Raw genomic sequence first — 18,523 nt, forward strand, 5'->3', positions numbered from 1 at the left:
TCATACTTATAATCATTTGCCGCATACACCGAAAACTCAAATGAAATATAATAAATATATTGCATGTGATTATTAGCTAATACTGTAGGCCCAACAAAGGAATCAAGCAACTCCTTGTGGGGATGTTAAGGTGCTGTCCGAATGCTTACGGTTGTGTTTTCTCATGGAGTAAACTCCATGGTTTTCTCCGTTCCTTTCCTCTCATGCATCTCCCTGTACTTTAACATATTCTTGTTGAATCACATCCAGTTATACGAAAATTAATGTATTATTAAATAGTTAATGTCCTGTCAAAAAGTTATCAGGTTAAAACCTGTACTGTACTCGTGGCTACAGGTTGTTTCATAGGTGCCATAAGCTATATAAAATCAAATTTTTATGATCAAACATGGTCTTTGAAACTACAGTACTGTTGGAAAGCACATACAAAAATCATTCATCTAATATAATAGTCTTATTTATTATTAATAAATAAGTATAATTAAAAAAGTACACTCCCTACAGTATGTGGCATATTTTATGTGAAAAGAAGGGGCTAAAAGTAAACAACCTCCCAGAGTGATTTTCCACAATAGGAGACCACTGCTATAATAGGACTTCAATTGTTATTCAGTGAACATATCATTGATTACAAGTGTTATTATATAAGCTGAATACAATATACTGAAACTTAAATAGAAAAGGTTTGGAATTCTCAAATAAAACCCATCCGCCTTCAGTTCTATTTCCACTGAATCACAACGTTTTTAAAGCCAAAATCGGCAAATATTTTAAAAAAAACACAGACTTCTATCAAATATAACAAACTATAAAAGAAACAGAATCATTAGTAGTCACAGTAAATTAGTTTGTTGAATGAGCATAACTTTTTGCACCTGCAGCTCTGCCTAAAAAGATCATGTAACTTTTAACGATTAAAAGATGATTTGATTTCCCACTAGGTGTTTGCGGCAATTTTACCCAAAGATCCAATGACAACATACTGTACAGGGTAGGAGACTTACAAACTACAATATGCTTTTAAAATTAAAGTCTAATGTATAACACTGAGTATTTAGAACCAAGAGGAAAATTAGTTAAAGAGCCAACTGAGACAAGTTTTATTTCTAGGTTGATCCTCATTTTACGCTTTGTATTATTTGTATGGCATTTGATAAAATAAATGTTTGTTAAATTGAATAGTGGGTGAGATTATATTGGATTGCATTAAAAATAAAATTTACCAAAGTCTTGTGTCCAAATTTAGCATAGATTACCAGATGGGATTATTATACAATATTGTATACATCGACGTCTTATTTCATCAAAACTAATCTTGTAAAGATGAATTATTAATTTACTGGAAACAAGGGTTTAATAGATGAATGTTATTTTCATTATGTTTCTGCTGTATTATTATTAGACACAAATCAACATCCTGGTTCTTCCTTATGTTAGCATGATTTCAGAGTCACGTTCAACATAATCGGGGTATTATATAATATTTAGTTGGATTATATCAAACAAAACGTATGCAATTGTATACAGACTTTTTTTTATATATACTTGCCAACATGATTATCAGCTTGACATTGAATTTACCATTATTTTACATGTATTGTTGTTTGTAGGATTAACTAGATAGGACCGGTAGATCCGACGCCAAGTTGAGCATGGCCAGGTCATATGCTCATCTTTATTGAGTATGGGGGATACAGTATAGGCTACTTTTACACTATCATCACAGACGGCAAATTTTGTTTTTTCTTGGCAAGTTTGAATGTTCTTTGGCCGCCTGCTCAACTTGACAACGATGTGTACCGTGTGCACGGCAAGAACCTATAGTACATCTTTAGACACGAGTAGAGGTTTACCACAGCCACTCTCACACACAGCCACTATACCTTCTAGTTTGGTAATAATCAATTTGTTGATTGGGGAACTTAAGACGATAAAGATGCGGTACAAGATCATAATGTCAATATTACTATCTATATTCTATAGATTGATTCACACTTAATCAGACTATACCTGACAATAAAGTGCACTAACCTAATACTAAAAGATAATATGCAGTCAAACAACAGACAAATAATAATATAATAGGTACCTGGGCAGGCTAGCTGCCAGTTGATTAGGAACTGCCAGACTTCTAGTAGATGGACTCATTAGAACTGAGGTTGTGCAAACTAAGAGTGTTTATTTTCTCCATAATAATGCCCTGCTCAATGTACATATTCTTTAAAGTTTGTGTATGCTGTTCTATACAGTGTATGCTGGATTACTAGACCTGAACAAAAATTGGGCTCTTCCATTTAAACAGAGGTCATTAAGTTACAAGCAACAAATATAAAATAAGAAATACAGCTTGTTTAAGCAATTACATATTTTACTAATAATGCTGATCCTTATAATTATTTTTAAATTTAATTTTCTTTATATGAATGTCAATGCATAAGCATATTTATTACGATAATTTATACTACTGCAAACACTAATTAAATTAGATCCCCTACATCAATAATGGTACACTCTAGCAATGTCATGATTATATTTTACAGAATTCTCTACAGAAACGGTGTTGCTTTTCTTATGCAAATTCTACATCAATAGTGGTGTGTGATCTTGTATGGAGGTATACAAGCTGTGCAACACAGCGAAATCAGATATACAGGTATTGATTCCCCTTGGCGATATCAAACCAACTGGAATGAAAATTACCCCAAAATGTGTTTCCGTCCACTTTTATTAGTGAGTGATCAGCTAAATTTCCAAAGCATACAGAAATAACCATAGCAACAGTTGAGTGGGATTAAATTGAGGGCCACGGAACCTGTTGTTCTATATCCTGTTTATTGATGAATTAAAAACATTTCAATAATCACTGTAAACTGCCATATTTATAATAATCTATTAAAAAATTTCTTTAATAAAGTACATTCAATACAATACAAAGGCAGACATTCCGACACCTTGTCATTCAAAAGCAGGGCATATACAATTAACATTCTGAAAAATGGGATATTGTAAAACTCAATTATTGCATACAGTGCCTAAAAGGGTGGGATGCACAATTTCAATGTATTTTTTTTTCATTCAATGATTCCAAGAAAATAAAGTTCACATGAAGTTCAGAAAATATAAAAAAAAAAAATTTTTCTTATCTTTATTATTTAGAAATTATTAATTTCAATATAATAATAGATTGTTATTCTTTTCATTTATTAAAAAATAAAATTATGCTACTAATAGTATTATGATACTAAGTGTTAATAAAATTGTAATTATAAAATACATTACTAATTAAGCCTATTTTAATTAAAAACCCTATTTACTAAGTTTTACAAATTATGAACACACTAGCATTATTTGTATATTTTGAACTTCTACTATTCAAAACAATATTGATTGAAATTAAGCTAAGTACACTACTTGTACCGACTACTACGTGTACCAGAATGATTAATATTGTAGAGGGCAGCAAACATCTTCAGAAGAATAGCAGAACATGATTGTAAAGTAATAGACCAGTGGCCTTATTCACCGATTCCCAATGAGATTTCACTTAAAATACAGTATTTCACAGTAAATATATAAGTCCCTAATCCTGCATAACCAAATAACTATAAGTCCTTAAAGTTGCCACCTTCAACAAGCTGAAGAATTTGCAACTATATGTGGCTGTCTGTGACAGTGGCTGTATGAACATTGGGGTAAGCGGCTGGCCCATCAACTCATCCCAAAGATTGTACTAAGTTCTTGGTGCACAGAAGCATTTTGTGTACACTGGACCTACGGTTTATATAGTCCTTATCCGAGAAGACTCCACAACTATGGAGCAAGCCAGACTTGAACCCTTGCTGACATTATGGATGTCTTAACCGCTCAGCCCCTCACGTCTCATTTTAGTATTTGTAATTGGTTGTAAATAATACCACAATTTTAAAAAACACAAAAAAAAAAAGTAGTTTTCAAATAGTTAACCCAAAGTGACATTCTACTGAGAGAGAATGGATCAAGTTACAGTAGAATCACCTTTTGGGACATTCATGGGAACCCGTATAACAGACACTTGGTTGTTGGGCCTTGAAGGTGTCCCCTTAATAGGGATTCTACTATAATTTATTGATGCACCATTTAATCTTCTGTTTTATATTATAATAAATAATCTAAACTGTAATAAAATGTTAAAACCCAATAGTAGTAAACCTATAGGTCTATAACAGTTAGTTTTCAAACACCTTGGCTTAAAGTAGGCATAATGGCAGAAACCAGTTCCAAATTAGTAGCAGTGTTAATAAAGTCTTTCAACTCTCTCAAAGAAAAATCCCTAAAAACTAGAGCCTTTTCTTTAAAACCAAGGTTCTACAGGTCCATAACGTCTCAAATATCATTTCTAAAATCATTCTGAAAAACAAACATCCTAGAAAGTCAGTCATTTTGGGCCAGTGAGCTGAGACCAACTGGTAGAGCTGACAGTACCATACCATTAATATAGATATTAGTATATGCAAAACCACACAGATAAAACATCGATTACTGTACCTTGTATCATCATATAGAAACAGAGACATGTTTCTGTAGTATATCACCAAACTTGCTAGCTACCTAAACATTTAAAGAACATTGCATAGTCTGTTATGCACCTACAGAGTATGCCTCAATGAATGTATTGATCTGGAACAAATGAACAATAGGGATTAGCAACAGTGTCTAGTACACCTCTTTCTGGAAAATACCTTATGTCATTGTATTGTATATGCAGAAGTGCATTAACCTTTATAGTGCTATGCTATTGTACCTGCTTTATTTATTTTTTGTTGGGGGTGGGGGAAAGGTGAATGTGTTTAATCTTCTTACATAAAACACATTTTCATCAAGAAATAGGTTGTTTAACAAACCCCATACACTGCACAGTATGTCCTTCTGTAATATTGTAAATGTAATGGATGTCAAAAACTTTATAATTTATATCGATTTTGACATACAGATATACTATTGTTGTAATTGGTATGTTTGTATGTATTAACTATTACTGTATGACAGACCTTTATATTTCAAGTTACCATTGTGTTTTTATCTAAAGCTCTGTCTACACTATCAAAGTTTATGTGACACAAAAATGTGATGTACCCATGTGGACATGATGATGTCACTACCATATTTAGGCATATCACTACCATATTTGGGCAAAACACACTTTTTTTGTAGACAGAGCTTTATAATACCAAATTTTTAATAAATAAAATTTCTAAAACTAAAAAAAGAACATACATTCAAAAAGAAAAAAAATCTTGTTTGTAACCAACATAAAGAAAAACCACAACAAATATAATCCCATACTGAAGTATAATCCCACCCCTTAACTTAGGCCAAATATGGACATGATACTTCTGTAAAGTCCATTTTAATTTAGCAATTTTCATACTCAGAATCCATGGGAATATACTTGGTTTATATGAGCTTTAAAAAATACCTACATCTTATTGTCCAACATCATCATAATTGCGACAGTGTTGTTAGCGAGGAAGCTTGCGACATGCGTCCCATATCGGAATCTATCGGCCTCGGCTTCCTCACTGAACTTAACCATCTCCTTCTCCGTAAAAACTTTCTCCAAATCATCATCAATAACAATAGTTTCTTGATCGAGTGAATCATCACGTTCTACTGTTGACCCAGTTACGACCTTTGGATCAGTTGTTTTTTCATTTAACGCAATCACCTTTGATTCTTGGTCCGTGGTGAGTGATTGGTCAGCATCGTTTGCTTCAACTAAAATGGTTTCGTTATCAATTACCGCTTTGCATGTTAGCATACTGTTACTATTACTGTCCAATATGTGTAAAGTGCTTTCAGATAAATGTTTTTCTGCAAGCTTTTTGCTGCACTCTGCATCAACGTTTGGCCGCAAATCGACGTTAAGTGCCTCATCACAGACTTTTCGTGACAAATCACTAGTTAATGGATCTTTATTTTCACATTTTAAACTAACTTGAAAATTGTTTGTATCTGGAATCAACTCGGGTCCATTAATTAACGTATTCGATTCAGTTACATTATTACGATTTTTATCCTGCGCGATACTTTGCGTAGCGTCCGTTATAAGTTCTGGTAAATTTGTGTTAGCTCCCTTGTTGTAGAGTTCAGCACATATTTCCGGATTCATAAACAAAAGCCCCGGAATTGCGTGAGGTTCATGAGATTTCGTAGCGTTTGATATTACACTACAGCCTCGCATTATTCTCATGGAAGAGGTGCTGCGAGGAAATGATGCGATCAGTTTACAGCAAGTGTATTGATCATTGATATTAGGATCATAGTCATTTTTAATGTGGGATTCTGCGATCATAGAATTGAAAATACTGGATGAAGATGTTGTATCATCGTCACTAACTTGCATCCACAGATAAGGCATGGCTTCAACAGTTAACTTTATGCAAAGATGATTCTGAAATAAAAATATAGTTTAATCAAAGATTTGTTTGTTCTTTATTACAAAACTGATAAACAGTTTTGACATTATATTTTACTGTCATTTGCTACTATACTGGGTAGGGGTGGAACACATGGTTATAGGAGTTCAGTTCCTGTTTGCGTTTAATTCTTACTAAATTACTTGGTGGTCTTTGTTAAAGCGTGGTTCCCACTAGAATGTAACGCAAGGACGTAAACGCAACACAAGCAAATTGACCAATCACAAGCGATGGCTTATTCGCTTGTGATTGCTAACTGTCTATAACTTCGCTTTTCATTGGTTAAAACGCTTGCGTTGCGTTTACGTCCTTGCGTTACGTTCTAGTGGGAACCAAGCTTACATGCTTTTCTTGACAATAAAAAACAAGAATAAGAACATTTACAATCATAAACATATCATTTATGTTGCAAGATGAATTCGTGCAATGATCAATGGCGTAACTCAGAGGGCCCTGGTTTAGGAACTTTAAGTGGCCCTCAAATGCTTAAGGCCTCGGACGTTTTTAACTTTTTTTAGACATATTTTAATGCCTGTTTTTTTCTCTGGACACTGCTCAGGGGCCCCATAAGCTCCAGGGCCCATGTGTTTAGTCAGAGAGCGCTCATAGCCATTACGCCCTGAGTCTATACTCTTTTTGAATATTTTCAATTCAAAAAATTAATTAATAAAAATAAGTTTTAATTTCAAAAGGTGTAGGCCCTTTTCTGAATCTACGACATAAACCTTTCCATAGAAAATTCTCTTTTTTTGTGTACAATTCATCCATTCAATCAAACAAACAAAAATTAATAAAATATAATATATGTATTAATTTACTAATAGACATTGTGACCCCATCATATCAGAGTTTTTAAGTTAAATCTTTTATTTAATATAAGGGTATGTTCAGGCTCACGGCGTTAATGTGGCGTTTAAACGGCGTACATATTTTTGTGTCTGAACTACAGTAGGCCGCGGATTATAGTTAGGTAGCTTTTACGCCGTGTCAGTGGCGTTAATAACCCTAGCAGTAGAGGGTAGATTAATAACGCTACAGTAATCCAGTGATGTATCAGTAACCAATGAAAAGACAGGACCTCGGTTAGCAGGCCAACAGCATACCTATACAACGAGATAGCTAAACATCAAACTATCTGGTTTTAAAGAACAGTACAGTTGGCGTCAGCGATATGATATTTTATATTACAGATTACTGCACGCCTTGCGTTAGATAACATACCCTAACTTGCATAGATTGTTCAGGCATCCTCTTGGGTATTTCATGTTTATTGTATTATCACTTAATCTTTAAAATGGTTCCATGATGGGCACACAATGACAACCTCCTTAATATGCCATTAAATCATAGTTTAAACTACATTAATACGGCAAACATATGTTTGTTTATAATAACATCAACATTATACACAACATAGGCTACAATATATAAAAAAAAAGCAACACAAATAAATTTTAAAGACCCTTTCCCTGCAATTTTGGACGTTTTTGGGAAAATAATACATATATATCACTTTAAAAACATTAAACCATGTCATTCCTTGTCTTAAATGTACGTTTTATGGTAAATTATGATAAAAAGTGAGAAACAATGCACTACCTAAGTAGCTCGCGGCGATCGAACTCTCGTGGACGGTCTCAGGCCTAGCCTAGCTAGGCTTAGTTTTGTAGGCCTAGCTGGTAAACATCGGTAACGTACGAACATCGTACGCTAGCTATATACCTAGCCTGACGTTGTATAGTTGCTGCATTAATTGTCTTTCTATTTTTGCCAGACTCCGTTGATACAAATTGGGGAACACCCGGTATTTTCGCTGAAAAGTTAGGAGTCTTCCATTTGTTTTGGCTTCACGATCGATCGAAAAGTGGGCGAATTACAGGTGAAAAACAAAAATATCAATCCGCGCGCAATGCATTTTGGGATTTATAGCGGGCCGCTATAATTATTAAAATCGATTTATTTTTCACATTTTTAACCGTTTAAAGACGAAAAAAGTTATCGCAATAGGACCATATAGTATTATTTTTACATTAAATATAGTTTGTGATCTTAAATTAGATCTAAAAAACGTAGGGAATGGGGCTTTAATAATTTAAAAATAATAACAGCATGTATCATATGCTTCAAATCATCGATATAACATCAGGGAATGAATAGTTAGTATGTAACAATGAATAGGAATATTGTAGCCATAAGGCTATATAGTACACATTTTACTATTTGGTTGCTATGTCACAAATGTGAATTTCATTTACTGAATTATGCCTTTAAGCATTTTGATCAATAAAGAATACACTATAACATATACCTGTCAACCCTATATTTTAAAAGGCTCTACCAAAATGTATATTGTTTTTTTAATGTAGTAATTTAATAAAAAATGCAATTAATGTATATAACTGACTATATTTATCACAGACTATTCATATTACAACAAAAAACCCTTAATTTTGTGTTTTGTTTAAACTGCTCGACTGCCGCTCCTACAGTACATGTATAGTCAAACAGCCTACAGTATTCTAAGTCCTGTGTTTGTACAGTGGAACCCCTATTAAGACGACACCTTCGGGACCTAACTAACATGTCCACTAATAGGGATGTCCTCTGAATAGGGGTTCAATTCACTGAATTCAATTCTATTAAATATTTTATTTCTGGAGGATGCATATTTCAATATCTGTGCTGCGCCGAGCACACGTCTAGATCTTTAACTAATAATATTGTTAACCCATTTACTTCTCCTGATCATTTTTCTTTTATGAGTGACCCATAGGGGTGTCCATAACGAGGGGCCCACATACTTTTTTTTTAAAGCAACATGAGGTTGACTGTAGTGTGTGTCTATAAATCCACTACCTAAAATTGTGAATGTGAGCGCTGCCATTTTTAATAGCCTCCCGTCTAGCCTTCCACAATTTAAAATGGAAGCAGCAGATTGAGTACAGTAGTGTGTAACAAATAATGAATGTTCAAAATTATTGACAGCCAATATTCCTATTGAACACAGCTACGCCTCATTAAATGGAACAGTCTAGTACAAATATTCTTCACTATTCAACTGATAAACATTCATTATTTGTATCCTCTTACAAAGACGAGACATAATTTGATACAATCTAAACTGAAGTGTCTCACATTAGCAACTTAAAAAAGAGAAAATAAATTTACCTGCTGACAATTTAATTTAGTCTGGTTATATTTCCCTGTGGGCTGCAGACTAAAGATATAAACTACAGTACAAATTGTATACAATAAAACCTCGACCTGACAAAAGGGAATTACCATATTTAAAATTACTTCCTATAAAAAGAGATACTAATCAGGATGTGAAGAGTCATTTTTATTATGATGTGTGACTTCTTAATGATTGAACATTGTACACTGACATTTTGTGTACTTTGATGTTATATACATACTCAACCTAATTTCTTTTACTTCCAAGGACAGATGCATACATATTTATTGCATGCATACTGAAAAGTGTAAGATGCAATGTGAAAGTGATAATGTCTATGGCCAGATAATGTAGTAGTTCAAATCCTTTGTTTAAAAAATATGTAGGCTCCTAACACGAATAGATTTGTTCAGGAGTATCTTAATCTTGGGTACCACTAGCGGCACGCAACGACGTAACGTAATTATGTAAGTGATTTGACCAATCACAAGCGATAGATTATTTGAACAGTGGCGTGTCATTGGTCAACTCGCTGACGTTGCACTTACGCACTTTAATTGCATCTTTAGTGAGAACTTTAACACTTTAACTGAAGTCCTCCACTTTATCTGATACTCCCAGAACACTGGACAGATAGGTTAATGTGAAGACCGAAATACCATTAGAAGATTGGAATAAAAGGACAATTTGATTCACAATGCATCACTTATAAACCATCTAACCCTAAAGAAAACAAACTGGAAACAAATTAGTGAAAAGCGTAATGTCGCTAAAGAAGCATAAATGATATGTTTTAACATCATCTTATTCCTACCTGCTAAACTTTATTTCATAAACTATAAATAAAATATAATTTTCTCTTTTATTTTTGAATTATTAAAGTCTTATCCTTGAAATTGGCCATAAGGGACCAATTCTAACAAAGTGTTATACAACAATTAAATTACATTGGATTTTGAATTTTATAATTTTAAATATCAACAAATATAATTTATTGCTAGTACAGCTTTCTGGAAATAGGCTGTCACTAGAAGTTGTTATGATGTAGAATTCACTATAGCAAGTATAGATATACTGTTTTATGATGTAAATCATATTTCTGATGTTATAAATTTAGAATAATAATGAGATGAAGCCTGCGAAGTCTTGTTACGTATAGTACCTCGATGCTTCTACACCACCTCTACTCTTACAATGATATATCACCACTTAAGATGGGTACACAGAGACGGCTAAATAAATTTGCAATAAAATGTCCTAATAAATGGATCAAAAGGTGATAAAAGTCTTGAGATGAATGGGATTAAATTGCAAAGTAAAATGAAGAATGCGTGATAGGCTTTACAATGCCAAGATGAAGAATAAATCATCTGCTAGGCAAAGTATTCTCAAAATTATACACTGTATATTGTATTTTTATTTCAATATAATATAGAAGTTGTATTGCTTTTTTGTTGTGATGTTTTTATGCTTTTTATCATCGATCTACTACATTTTCAAACATAATTGATGAGCTGGGAAAATATTCCAATATGCTCACATGTGTTGGTAATTATACTCAGATAGCAGGTATGCCAATAGTGTAGGTTACTACTGCATGCCCAGGTGACAGGTATAGGCCCAGGTGGCAGCAAGTATACACTAACAGTATGTGTGAAGTAGTATATGCCTGTGTTGCAAGGGTAGTGTATGCTATGTGGCAGGTATCTGTCCAGGTGGCAGGTACAGTAGGTGATAGGTGTATTTACAGGTGCCTGATATGCTCAAGTGGTAGGTATAGACCTCAGTGGAAACAGGTGTTTATGTGCCAGGTATATTTTGCACCTTAGAACTTATCTTTTTGGAAACAATTTGGCGCATTATAAATACGAATTGATTGATATTTGCTTATGTGGCAGGTATATGCTTTGTGGCAGGTATCAGCCAAAGGGGCAGGTGTCGGCCCAGGTGACAGGTAGGTCTATATGTCAATGTGGTAGGTTTATGTCCTGGGGGCATATAGTATACATACACAAGTGACACTATAAGCTAGACGATATTACGTTTGCCATGTTGTGGGCATTTGTAAGCAAGCATGTTAATAAACCTATAAGTAAACTCAATACAAGAAACAAATACAGTACATAACTTGCCTACCTGATATATTGGCAACGTTCTAATGCATTGCTAAAGTTCATTGTCAGACCGCATCAGCATAACCCTTTCATCATCACTGTTGATGTATTATCATCACTTCCTTCATTAGCATCGTCTCACTGTCTCTGTATTTCTTTCACAGTAAAACCTTTGCATATCCGTAAGGCCCAGGTGTTCATATCTTTTATAAACCTAAGGTATACGGTACTATAATTTCAAACATGTGCATTATAATTAAATACATATAACTTACTATATTGTTGTGCTGTCTATAGTTCAGCTGTATTAAACAAACCTTCTATATGCCTCTTTTGAATTACACTGAATAAATTGGTTTTGTGTGTAGATACAATCATTTAGAACTGCTAACATCAACTGTATGGAAGGGTGATCATGGCTATTTCCACTGGGATAACACTTTTCATGAACATATGCTGAAAAATTGGAAAATATGTAAATCATCAATAAATTGGAGACAAATATATATTTGTCACAGTATTCATAAATTTGGAATATTACTTATTTGCGTACATTTCATTTTCACATAGTGTAAATAACCATATTTGGTGTTAATGAACGTTATGACAGTTTTTTAACCATAATGCATTAAATTAATATTAATGTATACATTTGTTTATATTGAGCATACTAAAAACATTTTAATGTTTGTAATGACATGAAACATTCATTCTACAAATGGAGTTTGGACTATAATTTTGGTTATTTAGGCTATTCATACCAATTCTTTTTTCTGTAAGCCTTTATATTTTTTGTTTGTTCTGTGTTTTATTAGTTTTCTATGTATGACAATACTAAAATGTACGGTGACAGTCAATAAACTATACGTTCATAAATGTACAGTACAGTACAGAGTTGGGTATTAAAAGGAAATTATTTCATTTATATTGACTAAATAGTAAATAATGTTTTAGTTAAAAGGAAATGAAAGAAACTTGATTACAAGGATGTCAATAGGTTTTTTTTTATTATTAAATTCCTAAAGTAACATATTTTATTTTTGTTATTAAAGTAACATCTTTTTATTTTTGTCCTGTATCCGATTTTTGTAGATAGTATAGAGTTCCAACGAGCTCTCAATTAAGAGTTTCAAAGTTCTGGTGAACTTGTTTCTAGCCTCCCCCACCTCCCCACCCTTAAACCCTGAACTGTAAGAATTTACTAACTTATTGCTTGAAGTAGCTATTAATGTCCTTACAGAATGATTCTATTCAATAGAAACAATTATAGAACTACCCTACATGAAATTTGTCTGTAATCTTTCTCAAAGCGGCAAAATAACAGATAAAATAATGTTATTAGTTACCATTCAAACGTGAAATTATTACACATTTGCAAGCCTAATGTGTAATAAGATGAAATGATTATCAATGATGTGATGAAGATGATAAGAACGTTGAGTATGGTTATTAATTACAATGCATTCACTTAACATAAAGGATTAAATAAATCAAATTCAGATGATGTGCTGTAAGGAGGTTCATTAGATCAAAGCTCTGTCTACACTATCAAACTCTATGTGACAACAAAATGTGATGTGCCCATACGGACATGATGATGTCATATCACTACCATATTTAAACATATCACTACCATATTTTGGCAGGGAGTTACAAGTAAAATAAGTAGGCCTACTTATTTTACAACTCCCTGATTTGGGCACATCACACTTTTTTTGATAGTGTAGACAGAGCTTAAAAGAGGGAACAAGTCTCTGAATAATTCAGTTTATTTCATTTAGATATACATAAAATGTATAACTAAAGTACCAATTAGACAATATCTGAAGTACCAAATTGTACAATATACCAAGTACTGTACAGTATGTTTGTAAGTGACACAGAAATTTGATTTGTTAAGCGTACATCCACCAAAGTGATCTAGGCATTTGGAAAAACCAAAGGAAAAACTAATCTATACCTACTGTAAAACTAACAAAACTAGACAAAAACCCACATAATTTCATTTTGAAAAACATTAAAATGAGACTCAATGCTGCGAAAGTCAGTTTGGTATTTGTTAAGCGCCTTTCCAGTGCTCAACCGGCGTTTAGCGTATTATTATTATCATTAACAGTACCGTTTTGGAACGTTTTTAAAGAGTTTTTTTAATCTCTCATCTTGTAGGTTGTTCCACATGACCGGACCAAACTTTGAAAATGAGTGTTCAGAAACAGATAAATGCCAGTTTTTCTATTTTTAATTTTTTTTATTTTATTTTTTTTATTTTATTTCATCATCACCCTACAGTGACCAAACGTCACCATTAACAGGGCTGAAAGTCGTAAAATATAACATAATGAAGTAATAAATATTCATTTTTTAATAAATAAAAAAATTATTGAATATTAACAAAAAAGTAAATAATAAAAGTAAGAAAATAATATGATTGAATTGCACAGTTAGTTTATTACATGAATGTATTACTCATCTGCTACTTTCATGTTTTTTTTTAATTAATGATTTCTTCATTCATTTATTCACTTAAACATTAATTCAATCATACATTCTGTCAATAAAACATTTAAACATGTTATAATGCTTTTTTTCTTTGGATTGTTTTATTAAGGTAAGATAGAATGAATATATCAATGACTAAATATTAATTGAGAATTAATAAATCAATAAAGAAAATCATGAAAAATAGATGAATGTTAAATTAAATATATGATTAAATGAATGAATAAATACTTAAAGACCCATTCCCTACAATTGACATTCTGTAAAAATAATGCACATTACTTTAAAAACATTTAAACCAGGTCATTCCTTGTGTGTGACCTTAAATTAGATCGGAAAAACATAGAGAATGGGACTTTAAATGAATACATAAATAAATAAAGGAATAATTCAACATAAGTAAGAAAAGAACCAAGTGAACGTATAGTTGAATAAATCATGAATATCAATAATTGAATGAAGGAATAGAAAAAAAAAGGATAATTTTTAATAAATTCCTGAATAAATAAATCATTGATTCTTTTCACACACAAGTATTTATGTATTCAAGTACTGTATACTGTACATGCCTTGTTTTTAATACCTTTTAATAAATAATAAATATCCAATACTGACTGCTTATTCTATCTATTGCAACAATGTTCTATTTTATTGTAAGATCCAAAGGACTGTTGGAGTTCTATTTTGGCAAGGCAAACTCAGTGTCCTGTTGTTAGATTGCCTCGATTTGACTGGCATTACAATAAGATTTGACTGTAGTCTTATTTTCTATGCTCATAAATATATGCACTCATCATAGTCGTTTAATGACAAGACATTTCCTATCCATTCAATACAAATCTAAGATAGTCAGACATAAAACTTCCTCTTTGTTCAAGTGCTACTATAGTTTATCATAACATTCAACACCAATATCCTTTGTACATCAACAAATTAAGTGCTTTAGATACTAGAGGACATTATCAATTCAATTCAAAAGAATTCCCTCCAGCAAATCTTATCACATTAACCCACATTCTATGTAATATGAAATATAATGTATTGATTTGTTCATGTAGTAGATGTAGTCAATAATTCGGTCTGTTGCATCTGAGGATATACTATTACTAAACATTTTTTAGAAAATTATAGATGAGCGCAATATTCTTTTAAAAGAAGAGTTTTAAGTATTAAAAAAAAAATTACAACCTTAGCTTCAAGGTAGGCCTAATGGTTATGTTTTGTAGAAAACTTTGAAATTACTGAAGTGCTGAAATATAGAAAGTGCATTTATTTTTTTAAGGGGGAGGGGGAGGAAGGACGATTTGACGACAAACAGATAATCATCATTAATTGTTTTCTTCATCGGTTCTACTTCCAAAACAGGAATTTTTTTCCTTCCTTTTTGGATTTTTCAAGAGAGAGAAGGTGCCACTGAGCTGGCTAACCTCCCTCATGCAGCCTCCCTAAATTAGCCTACTTGTACAGTACACTATTCCCCCCAGTTGGTTCAGCTTCCAGCTCTCATGTGAATTAGGGCCTAAGTATCCATATCATCCCTTACATTAGTATACAAATTATGTAGGGTAACATTAGCTGGTAGCTCACATGTATGACATTCAATAATAAATGCCATTGTCTCTGGCCAGCTACCAGGATATTTACCATGGCCAAAATGGAGCTGCATTCATGTACAACCTTGTAGTGATATATGTAACAGAACAAATATATTTTATAGCCAGATCCAATATGTAAAAGATTTACCACTTTCGATCTATTGGATCAACAAAAACTTGTCTTCTATAATATTAGGATCGGAATTATTTCACAGTTTAGCATTTTAGTTTACAATTTTTATGCTCGGCCTACTCTCTTCAACATCAAAGAGCCGATACTATTATTACATAATTTTTTGTAACATATATTTAATTTCTATACTTTCTATCAATAAACATGCATTTATTATCCTTTTTTTTGTCTTGTGTGGGTTCGTCCCACTTTTATTGTCATACTCTGTTATAAAAATTATATTTTTTAAACATATTTTTTCCTCTCGATTATATCTTACAACGTTAAAAGTAATTGTAATAAAAACATTGAATTCATTATTTTACATTAAAAAAAAGTAATTTAAATATATAAAATAATTAACAAAATGCCTAATAAAAGACGATAAAAATTGATTAAAAATTTATTGACAGTTGTAATTATTCGATAAAGCTCATGTTCGTGTTTGTGTTCGTGCATTTATTATCCAACAACATCAGTGATAAATCACTATATTCCAAAAACCAATTTTCTTCCTTGCCACTTTTCAACTTTAAACAGCTTATCTATTAAATCAGAATGCTTTTATCAAAATATGATGAAAAGGCCTTAAGCTCTTTCTACACTATCAAACTTTATTTATGTGACAAAAAAAAAATGTGATGTTTCCATATATGGACATGATGATGATTTCATATTACTACCATATTTGAGCATATCACTACTATATTTGGGCACACATATTTTTGTCAAACTAGTTTAATAGTGTAGACAGAGCTTAAAATTAAAGAGAATCTTTAATTGGATGGATGCAACATACATTTTCGTGGGAATGAATAATAGTTTGGTAGCGAAATTATAATTCTGGAAATGCATTTCCCAAAGGAAGTAGTGATTGTTGTTGGCCTTCCTCTCGGCCTTCTGAATCAAATTATGTTTTTGTTTAATAATTGGAAAAACAAATTATAAACCTACCTGTAAACAATATTGTACTGTTACAGCATACTGTACATAATAATATAATAATATATACATAATAATATACATAATATCTATACTGCAATATCCTGAACCAATATATTAAGTTCTGGTTGATTAGGAACGTCAAAATTATTCAACTTCAGTTTTACTGCAGTAACTAAAATAGGTTAACAAACTTTTTTATTTTTCTTTAATTATTGGGGAGGGGGGGTTATTACTGGTGGGGATGATGGGGTAATCATACAAACTGTTTATACACTGACTGAATCAAAAACTGATACAAAATAAAATCATCAGTTATTTGCAGTAAACAAACATAGTTATTGCAGTAGAATAATTTTCACACATGTGATGCCTATTGATTATACATTGTGAAGAATATATATTATATATAATGAAAGGTTTGCCGTTTCAAAGAAGAAAGCAAGGAAAAACATTAAGAACTAATTTGATCATGGATTCAGTATCCACAAAATGTTGTCAAACATTGTGACACAAAAATTTAAACAATATTCTTGGCGTATTTTAATATCATATCATAGTCCTAAAAGCAAGTTTGCCATCAATGAACTATACCACTCTATATTGCATATAGCCTGGAAACAATGTCACAATATAATCAATAAAAGATGTAGTTCGACCAATGATGCTACTTCACTATTTTCTGCACACTATTGCATTATCAAATAATCAAGAAACATAATAAAAATATGAAATTATTAATAATATTAGTATATTATATTGTACTATAGAGCCTTCTTTCTATAAAGAATATACAATATGTATGCATAACTAAACTTCAATATTCAAGTAAATTACAGTACCACAATTTTGTTGGCTAAAATACTTTGGTAAATGCATTTTAATGCAAGCTGAACATAATTTTTACAAAATTTCATACCCAGTCCCACCTGGGACATACTTGTCATATACAGCATGTCACTAATATTTTTTAATCTAAATTGTTGTCATTTTTAATTATTAATCCCTATTCTTTTGCCACTAAAATAAGAATGAATTTACTATATATACAGTACCTTTATTTATTCTAATTGTTGCATATGTTTATTATAATATTAGAAATGTATTGTCTATTAATAACCAGTGTGGCATTATTATCCAAAAATATACTCAATTCATTTACAACACTAATAACACTGTAGTATTGATATTTAACGATTGTATAAGGTACAGTATTTAAAAAGATAATTGAGCTTTTTAAAAATATTAAAATACTTTATTAAAATATCTATTCATGGGTGAGCCAAGTCCTTATATCAAATTATCATGAACAAAAAATACAATGACAACATCATAAAAGCATGCCAATGAAGAGCAATGTTACGGTTTTTGTTGAACAATTTATACAAAAAAAGGGATATTCTTTTAATGGTATAGAAAAATATATTGGCTACTTTACCTGTATAAGAATCGACAATATACAGTAACTTGAACTAATTAAACAGCAATTAGATGAAATAAACTAGAGAGGAAGATTATGGTACAGCATTCCTTGAACTTACACTACGTGAGATAGACAGCTCAATGTATGA

The 18,523-nt window shown here is 31.9% G+C and overlaps 1 protein-coding gene across 4 annotated transcripts in view; it reads right to left on the reverse strand.

Annotated features, from left to right (window-relative positions):
• Positions 1–18,523, reverse strand: part of LOC140062390 (uncharacterized) — a 61,164-nt gene extending 42,641 nt beyond the window's left edge. Inside the window, exons 1-3 of one of the 4 annotated variants that reach the window (XM_072108588.1) lie at positions 18,391–18,523; positions 12,020–12,200; positions 5,460–6,430 (exon numbers count right to left, since the gene is read on the reverse strand). In XM_072108588.1, coding sequence (XP_071964689.1) covers positions 5,460–6,397 — 938 coding nt within the window. In that variant the 5' untranslated portion in view covers positions 6,398–6,430; positions 12,020–12,200; positions 18,391–18,523. Of the gene's footprint in view, positions 1–2,089; positions 2,209–4,524; positions 4,610–5,459; positions 6,431–12,019; positions 12,201–18,390 lie in introns of those variants that run through there. The other 3 variants (XM_072108591.1, XM_072108590.1, XM_072108589.1) reach the window with 3 other exon arrangements.

This window comes from Antedon mediterranea, chromosome 11, assembly GCF_964355755.1.
Source record: "Antedon mediterranea chromosome 11, ecAntMedi1.1, whole genome shotgun sequence".
Lineage (NCBI taxonomy): Eukaryota > Metazoa > Echinodermata > Crinoidea > Comatulida > Antedonidae > Antedon > Antedon mediterranea.